The sequence below is a fragment of the Dysidea avara genome, chromosome 2 (assembly GCF_963678975.1).
Source record: "Dysidea avara chromosome 2, odDysAvar1.4, whole genome shotgun sequence".
NCBI lineage: Eukaryota > Metazoa > Porifera > Demospongiae > Dictyoceratida > Dysideidae > Dysidea > Dysidea avara.
In genome coordinates, this window is record NC_089273.1 from 45,472,735 (window position 1) to 45,482,614 (window position 9,880).

The 9,880-nt window shown below is 34.8% G+C and overlaps 1 protein-coding gene across 1 annotated transcript; it reads right to left on the minus strand.

The window, feature by feature from the left end:
- Nucleotides 1–6,296: 6,296 nt before the first annotated feature.
- Nucleotides 6,297–8,078, minus strand: LOC136245754 (uncharacterized). The gene is made up of 2 exons (XM_066037235.1): nt 6,939–8,078; nt 6,297–6,549 (listed from the first exon to the last, which is right to left on the minus strand). The coding sequence occupies exons 1-2, from the start codon at nt 8,048–8,050 to the stop codon at nt 6,468–6,470; spliced, it is 1,194 nt and encodes a 397-aa protein (XP_065893307.1). The 5' UTR covers nt 8,051–8,078; the 3' UTR covers nt 6,297–6,467.
- Nucleotides 8,079–9,880: the final 1,802 nt, after the last annotated feature.

Sequence of the window (9,880 nt, forward strand, 5' to 3'; positions counted from 1 at the left end):
ACTTGCTACACCAAGTTGGATTTCGTGTTATAACTCCGTGGCTTTAAGTCTGATTCTTCTACACCATTGAAGAGCCTTTCTAAGATGATAACTCCATCTGTACAGCGATTTTCAAAGCATTACCCCAAGTGGTTTATCTGGTAGGCGTGGCAAGCATAATAATAATAAAATATAAAAAAATAGCTAATCTCGATTGCGTAATTGTTACACACTGTTGATTTTTTCGCTGTATCTTCCTGGTTTTTAGCTCGATTTCTTTCAAACCACAAAAGGTTTGAGGTTCAATAGTTAACCTATTCACCCACCGATTTTCAGCTTCTTCCCATACGCGGTTTACCCTGTAGGCGTGACAACATATTGGTGTTATTTTTCGTGCATAATCGCTCATAACTCTTTGCCTGTTTATGGTATTCCAGCCAAAGTTGGTACCGAGATGCGCCTTTATACCCCCTTCTGTGTGCCAAATTTCAAGGCAATCGGATAACGCGTTCGCTTTTTATAGCAGTTTTTGTAAGTGTGCGAAAAGAGGAAGAAAAATAAGAAGAAAAAAAAAACGAAGAAACTAAGCCAATTTTTGAAGTCGCATATCTCAGGAATTCCTGAAGCGATTTCGCTCAAATTTGGAATGTGGAGTACTGAAGTTGGAGGGAATGTACACAGCAAAATTTGTCTTGTTTCATCAAGGAAGCACAGAGCTACGGAGGTGCGAAAATTGCGTTTTCTTTCTTCCTGTCAATATACTCACGGGGTTGCGCGCCGGCTTCTTGGGCCGCACGACACACTACCGTGTGTCTTGATTCGGTGACTGCTCTATTAGAGTATCTCGATTTTTTTTTAACGGAATTGTGCAATCTGTAGATTTTCCTATTGTTAAAGCTTTATAATCACCTCAAAATGCTAGCATAATTCCTGATTCCCACACATACCGATTATGCCCGATATTATACCGGCATAATCGCCGCATCCCTAGTCTTATTAGTGACATTATGAAGTACAGGACCTGCTAAAGGTGGCCACTACAATGAGTCAATCTTAGTAAAGAAGTAGCTACTAAGTGAACTTTCACTGAATATACGTATGAGGCAGTGTTTATGACAGTCACAGTCATTCAACTGTAGCTACTCGTGTAAAGATGGACTAGTGTTTAGATTTACCAATTTGAGCATAATTAAATCTATGTATGGGTGAGTGATTATGCTCAAATTGGTATGTGGGCTACTAATAAAAGATGAAGGAATTTCCTCAGCAAAAATCATATAACGATAGGAAAAGGCTATATATGAGTGAAAATTGCATTTATCATTGTTCATGCCAATGGTATGCTGGTGTGTACTGCTTTCATGGGCTACACGACACCCTACAGTGTGTCTTGATCAAAATATGCAGGATAAATCATAGATATACAGTTTCTCTTTGATCAGCACTACCTGCATTACATTTGTTCCTACACACTTAGCCATTTTATGCGTTTCAACTGTATTCATGGATATTCTTTAAAGAAGAGATAGTGTTTAGATTTACCAGACTATTAAAGTTTTTTATAGAAAGCTATGCATGAATATTGGGTAAATTCCATTTGTCAGTTTTCAATCCAAACTTTAAAAACCATAGTACCAAGAAATAATGATTAACCTTAATGGCCAATTTGACAATTGCTGTCAGTAATGATCACATACACTGTAGAACTACAAGTTAGACAGCAAGTTGTCAACAAGCTAGAGTATTTGTCTAGTGGTGGGCTGTTTTGTACTTTAATCTGAATGCAGTTTCACATGTAGGCCTCCCATTATGTACTGGTATACATGCAGACATATAGTTACTGTACATGTAGTATTAATTCAGTGTTGCCATCTTTAATTTGACTCCTAAGGATCGCTGCTATCAAACTGATTGATATACACTTATTATAAGCTGTACCTTTTGTAACTTAACTGCATGGCTACTCCATAATAGGCCACATATATTTAGCTATGTATATATGTATTAGGATATGCATAGCAGCAGCTACCTGAGTGTGTTATTTATCATAATAACAAAATCATATAGTTCTTAGTGGACTACATGTGGGTTTTTAGTATCATTGCAGCAATACACATTATTGCTCAAGATGATGATCTTATGTGGTGCTGTCATTTCCCTCACCTCTTAGAGCAGGCTATCTTGTACTTCAGAGATCATCAGCTGATATTGTAACATGCAAATATCATTATATATGGTGGAATTTAATAAGCACTTTTCTAGAACAACAATCTGACACTTTGCAAGCTAAGTAGAAGGGGTAGTAGCAAAGGTGTTTCAACAAATTGTTTATGGTGGTCTCTAAGAAAAGTGATGACTGATTAATACAACTAGTACAGTGTGTGAAGCACACACAGCATGTACACTATAACTTCCTACAGTGTAGTGAGCACATACTGAAATATTTATGAGGAGTGCTTCAGAGCCTCTACCCTCTACATCTGCCCTTGGCTACATACAATAAAAATAATAAGCAGTTTGCAATTCCAGTGCAGAATTATTATTCTCCAAATCCAGTTCACATGAAGATTTCTCACATATAAACAAGCTATGTATATAGCTGAATGTGATTGATGGCTAGTTACAGAGTTGTGTACCATTTACCCATTCAGCAGAACCATGTTAACAAAGTTTGAGTACACGTATGCATACTGAATGATTAACACCTCATCAGTAATATGAGACAGACAGAATTTAAAGGCAAAGAAGAAGGATAAGTGTTGTATGAGTAATATTAGTTGACGTCATGGTATTGCCTTATTGATGTACATAATTGGTAATGGTGAGCACATTAAATGTATAAGAAATCCTGCAATATGAATTTGATTTTCATATTAAATTAATTGTTAACTGTTTATAGCTTTATCTGCATTAATAACATGCCAAATATGGTTATAATAGAGTTTAATGATAATTATTCATTGATACTCTCTTAGTCAATTAGTCTTAATATTAAAACTCAACACTGTTAGGTCACTACAAGTCTACAACTAAATGCACTACCTCACCAAATATGATCAAAGCTTCAAACTCTAGCAGCATATATAAAGGAGGAACTATTGTCATAACAGTTACCATGCACTGAAGATCAAGAATAACAATGATCCTCTGTGCTGTAACAAGTATAGTTCTACTGGCTACAGCTGCTGTAGATGATGCCTGTGTGAGATATAGATTAGGCATTGATCAACCTGGAGCTTCTTGTAGTGACATATATGAAAAGAACCCCAGCATTCAGGACCAATCTGGCTCATTAAAACTGACCACTTGTTCCTTGCTCATTGTGATAAGGAAGATAATGGTTGGATGAAAGTTGCTCAACACAAATACAATCACATGGATGACATGGTCATCTTTTCTAAATATGCTGAGCTGTAAAATTACACTATATGAGCAACTTAAGATAAGCTAAGGGGAACACTGCCTTCCAGGATGCCCCTTTGCTTTTGGCAAGGGCAGTGGGGCAAGCCCAAGTGTGGGAAAGGAGAGAGGACAACTTTAATTTGGCAATGAAATTGATAATGACTGCTGCCATTCTGGGAACCAGATCTAGGCATCAAATTATTTTAATGTTATAAACTGTTTTACTAAGTGTATCATTACAGAAAAACTAAATAGCTACAATTATTAGATGGGTCTGTCAGTGGATGAATGCTCTATTAGAGTGTTTTTATATTTTATTGCTAGCATTAGCCAATAAAAATGCTGGACGTGATACCCTTTCTAAAATTAGTTATAGTAGACATTTTATGAAAAAATGAACACTGCATCACAAGCCAAATATGAAAATTTCCGTACTGGCTTTGCAAAATAGACGTACATGTTGGCCACTCAGTTCCTGTAGACTTCTGTCATAGTTCTGAGTACTTTACCAAATATGGTTATACATACATAGCTGTATGCAAGAAGTATAAAGGATAATTATATTATGGTAGATATCTCACTTGAAATCAGAACAACATGTGGTGTATATGACAACCCGAGTTATGGGAAACATGCACGAACATAACAATTTATCTAATTATGTGTGCCAGATAATACCTCCAGAAGTAGTTCTAATGTATAATGCCAAGTTACTTCTTTTGAACTCGCATCACATCCAATATATTGCATGAATTGCAAGGTCAGTATGTCAGGCATAAAGAATAAAAAAACAAGAAGAGTTAAGAACAAGAAGCTCTACACACATTTATCGATTGAGGCAAAGACACTAACCATGCAAAGTACAATTTTAGGGTGACTATACGAAAGAAGCATTATGCTACTTGTACATAGCTGAAGGCTCTCCTTAAAGGAGGAACGAATTGAAGGATATTATGGTAGAAGAAGAAATTAAAACAGTTTATAAGCTATCTAAGGCTGTGATGGAAAGAATATACTCACTATGTATACACATGTAGATTCAAACAATATTTGGCTCATGAGTATTAAATAAAATATGTCACATGTACATATATGGTTAAATTATGCATACCTACGTATGTGGTTATAAATAGTTAGTCATTGATATCCTACATGTATTAGCCAGATTTTCACACCAATCTTCACAAAAAGGTAAAAAATAATTAAATAAACACTTTAAACTCAACATAATTATTTTGGACTGTCTGCCAGGTCACTAGTCTACCACTAAATGTCTAGCATTGCCAAATATGGTCACAACTCTACAAACTATTATCATGCCTTGCTCATTGTGATAATGTAGATAATGAAAATTGCTGAATTTTTAAATTTATTAAAGCTTTACAGCACAAGTGCTGAAGGTCTATAGGACACCTGGTCCTACAGCCTGCCCAAAGACATTAGATACTAAGACATTAGCTACTTAAGATGTGTTTGAAAAGTTGCAGAAAGGAGAAAAAATCCATGACTGGACCTAGGTAGCCTCGAACCTGCAAATTTTGATGTGAGTGTCCCATTGGATGGACTGATAGCCATCCGACACAATGAATAATATTATGTGTTGATCCCCAATTGATGTATGTATAGTTATTTTTTTTAACCATCACAAGATACATAGTAAATTGAGAGGCTACCAAAAGTATGTACACTGCTGACATTTTTAATAATGATTAAGTAAGCATCAATGCTGCATGTTAATGGAGTGCATACCTGTATAGTGCATTGATGATTTTGTACAAAACACACACATGTAGAGGTACATTTGCATGTAATAGTGTGTGAATGAAAATAATAGCTACTCTTTGTGGTAGCTTAGATTGTTAATGGTGCAGGGTTGAAATTTAAGCATTTATTATAATTTTTCATAGCTTGCTAACTTGTTGTATTCTAAGACATTTAGCTATGTAGCTAGTGTAGCATGTATGTTTATAAGAACATTAGTTGAATAAAATGTGGGTATTAAATTGACACGGCTAATTTTTAAGGCTTTAGAGAAGAGCACTTGTAAGTTCTACATCATACTAGTGGACTACATTTGGGTCTGTTGCATCATTATAGAAAATATTAATGCACTTTTGTGGTTCAAAGTGATGATCTTAAGCGGTCATGTGTCACTTCCCTCACCTCTTAAAGCAAGCCATCTTGTACTTCAGAGAACATCAGCTGATATTGTAATAACATGCATGTATGATAGAATTGAATTAGGACTTCAGCAAACTGTTACTTTGCAAGTTAGGTACAGTTTAACGAGGATGGATCTATATAATAAGGAGGTGATTCGACAAAAGGTTTACAGTGAGGGCTAAGAAAAGTGATCACTAAGTGATACAACTAGTACAGTGTGTGAAGCACACACAGCATGTACAATGCATCTTCCTAGCTTGCACAAAATAAAACATTTTTCTGGTTGTGCTTCAGCACCTCTATCCTTTGCTACATATATAAAAATAATATCAACTGTTTGGACAAGACACAGTTCCAGTGGAGCATTATCATGTTATTATATAGCTACACTACAGTATTCTCCAAATCCAGCTCACATCTTATTTCTCACATATACACAAGCTATGTAGCTAATTGCAAATGAAAGAATGTGATCTGATGGCTTATGGACATCCATTACAGAGTTGTGTACTATTTAATGTGCCCATTCACCAGAGCCATGTATTTACTTCGTTACTTATAGTAATAATGTTACATAATATATTAGACTCGTTACAAGTAACGCACACATTACATTTACAAGTAAATAACTTGAGTTATATTACCTGTTTTTGACAGAATATTTCGTTATATAACTTTGTTACCACAAAAGTAATATTATTATGCAACACGTTACTTACTTATGTAATGAGTAACTCCCAACACTGCCTATATGTATGCATAAAATTTCAATTCAAAGTTATTTCTATTTTTACAAGACCAATACGTTTTACTGTATGTGAGTGTCCTATAACAGTAATCTAGTTCACATGATAATATAGCATGTGTGCATAAAACAATGTCTCAGGTTGTACTTGCTTGTGATCACATCTTTACACTGCAGACTACAAGTCTTCAATCTCATCCATAACTTCCATGAAGGATTCACGATAATGAATAACATCATCATAATCAGCTTCTGAGCTTCTGTTAGAAAGAGCAGTAGGAATGGTATAGTTAAATTAAGGTACTATTAAATAAATAGGGAACAGTTATTATCTCCTAGAGCATGGGCAGATAAAGTGTACGTTAACTTGGCATGTACTACACTCATATTTGAGTCTTGCATAACAAAAATTAAATTAAATGATGATGTATGAACAATATGCTGGGAACTAGAGTGTCATGTTCAAGAAAAGTGTGCCTTATTGAATGCAAAGAGAATGAAAGCAACTTTTAGTGGAAAATATCACTATAACACAATTTGGCACATTATCAAAAATAAGCACACATTTTCCCATTGAATTTAGATAGTATCAACACTAAAATTAATGTATACATTATTATGTACGAGCTATTAAAGCACAAGTACTTACACTTCACATATAGTAGCATTAATCCTTCTACTGTCATCAATAATAATTCTAGCTAAGTCATTAATGGGGATATCATTGTTGCTAGTGTTGGGTTCAGCTGTAAGATAAAGTCTGCAATATTCAATCAGTTTTTTGATGCCTTCCTTGCGTATTAAAAATTCTAATACAGAAAAGTTGATTAATGGTAGTATCACCAGTGTAAATGCAATAGATATTGATAAATCTTGATTTAAACTCTCTACAAGAGGTGCCATTGAAACCAATATCATTATCTGTAGAATCACTCCATCAAAATTGTTAAGAATTTCACTGGCGTATGGTCTCAGAATTAGTTGTATTAGAGCGAGTACTGTACTAGCGGTTGCAAGTAAATATTGTTTAATATTAGCATCTGATGAATTTATAACTACTATTAAAATTATCACCAGTCGACAAGTCATATAATAGGCAGCAAAGCAACGATACTTGTCTTTGTAACATCCTTGAAACTGATCAAGCAGAGGCTTTATTCTTGTAAAGTTGACCTTACTATTAAGGAATGGTTCAAGCAAAAGCAGAAGTGGTAGACCAATCACAATCACTAGTGTACACAATATTGCTATAATAACATATGGTAAATGACGACCATGAAAATACTCTATGTCAGGTGACAGGTAAGTGTAAACCTTATCCACATTTTCAAATGTCAGTGATCTCAATAGCAGTAATGAAGTTGTGGCCACAGAAGTGTATGATAATAGCAATAGAAAGCACACAACATGAATAATTCCTCTACTCACAAACAGTGAAAACTTATGTGATATCCTTGCCAACATGGAGATTATCCCCAAGATCACAGTAACAGCTAGTGGATGTACATAATGAATGAAGTGTTGATCAATTCCACTTAGATTTTTTACAAAGCATAGTTGTCCTAAAATTTGTGGTGTTATTTTGGCAGTGCTAGAAATAATGCTAACAGTTGTAAAGAGTCCTTGTGACTTATAAAATATTTGGTTCAGTAAAATATCCACCATACTGTAATAATATGTAATAGCATACAGATAACCAATCCCAACATGATAGTATGTCACAATGAGCACTAGTATAACTATGACTATCCAGTATATCATTGATAAAATGACTACTTACACTGTCTGTCTGGTTGTACATTTGTCAACATTGACACATTCTACAGAATCAAATGAGAGAGTGTATCCTTCATCACAACTACCACAAGCAGTACCATATCTGTGTGAACTACACTGATTTAATCTACCAGGGTAGAGTTGATAATATCCATTGGTAGTTTCACAACAGGTAAAATCACAATAATTGTTTGGACAAACTGATACAGTTGGCTTACCATCAACCATACCAAACCAGTACCCTTCTTTGATGATTGATGCACTATCAGAGCAAGACACAGCATTACTAGAATTGTAACAGACACACCGTCGTGTCCTATTGTCATGCTGATAGCCAGGGTGGCATGGTGATATCTGAGCTGTAAGATTAATAGAAATCATAGTTTCATCACTTTCATGATCATGTGATTGAATTACCATTAAAAAATTAGTAACATTAGAAACTTCTGCTCCTGAAATTCTGATACCTTCAAGTGTGTCACAAGCTACAGACACTGTTGTTGGACCATCAATTTCATGAGAATCAGATCTGTCACTTATGATAAATTCTGTTGTATGTACAGTAACATTGTAGAGACCAAAAACACAAGCATTAACTTTGATATCTTGACCAAGCATGATATTAGACAGAAGATAAGATTGACAATGATAACTCGTAACATTGACTGCACTAGTGCAATGAGCTGGATGATATAAAACTAGGTTTTGTGGAGGATTATTGTGTTTTATATTATCATTGTATAACCCAACAATACTCTCATTGAAACAGGTTTCATCACATGAGGCATGTATATTAATGTAAATATCACTGCCATTTAAAAGAGCAGTATTGTTGCTAAAACTACTGTTTGTTATATTGGAAATTATTTTGGGTCGGTTGTTTTCTATTAGCTCTCCATAGATAGCCCCACCAAACTGATCAGCACTATTATGTGAAAATTTAATTTCAGAAGCAATTAATGTCATAATAAAGTCCTCACTAAGGTATATGACTCCACCTCTTCTCTTTGCTTTATTATGGATGAATATTGTAGATGATATTTTGTTGAACATGATTTCGGAATTTATGGCAAAAATAACTCCGCCATCCTGGTTTGCTATATTGTTGCTACAACTTACAGAAGTGTTGTCTGTTACTATTACATTAGACATTGTACTGCAATATATTGCTCCACCTTGTACTGCTTCATTATTTGAAAAGTTCACAAGTGAGCTATCCTTAAAAATTATGTCACAGTTGTCACTTGAAAATATAGTTCCACCTACATTAGCAAAATTGCTGTAAAATTCTATTTTTGAAGTTTCACTAACTGAAAGAAGACATTTGCTGCACAAGGAAATACATCCTCCACTATCATTTGCCATATTGCTTTTAAATATAACTGATGAGTTCCCAATAAAGGATATATTGACATTGGCTTCTGAATAAGCAGCTCCTCCTACTCTGGCATTGTTACTTTCCATCTTTACCATTGTATTTTCATAAAATAGTATACTACATTTGATAAAAGAGGCAATTGCACCTCCACCTGAGCTGCCATTGTTACCTATAAAAAGCACTTTTGAATGTCCACCAAATAATATTTCAACATTTAGTTCTGAGTACAGAGCGCCTCCATATGTGGCATTGTTGTACATAAAATTTACTGTTGAGTAATCATGAAATGATAAAGAAGAATCACTTATGGACTTCAAAGCTCCTCCATATTGAGCTCTATTGTTAGTAAAATTTATTTTCGAGTTTCCGCAGAATGAAATGTTGCTATTAGTTAGTGTGTACACAGCTCCGCCTAGTGTAGCACTGTTGTTAGTAAA

Excerpts from the sequence above, each read along its gene's own strand:
- LOC136245754 (XM_066037235.1), bottom strand. The coding sequence starts at position 8,050 with ATGATATACTGGATAGTCATAGTTATACTAGTGCTCATTGTGACATAC. Across the intron at positions 6,550-6,938 it reads AATGCTACTATATGTGAAGT|AAGCTCAGAAGCTGATTATG; the intron begins GTAAGTACTTGT and ends TCTTTCTAACAG.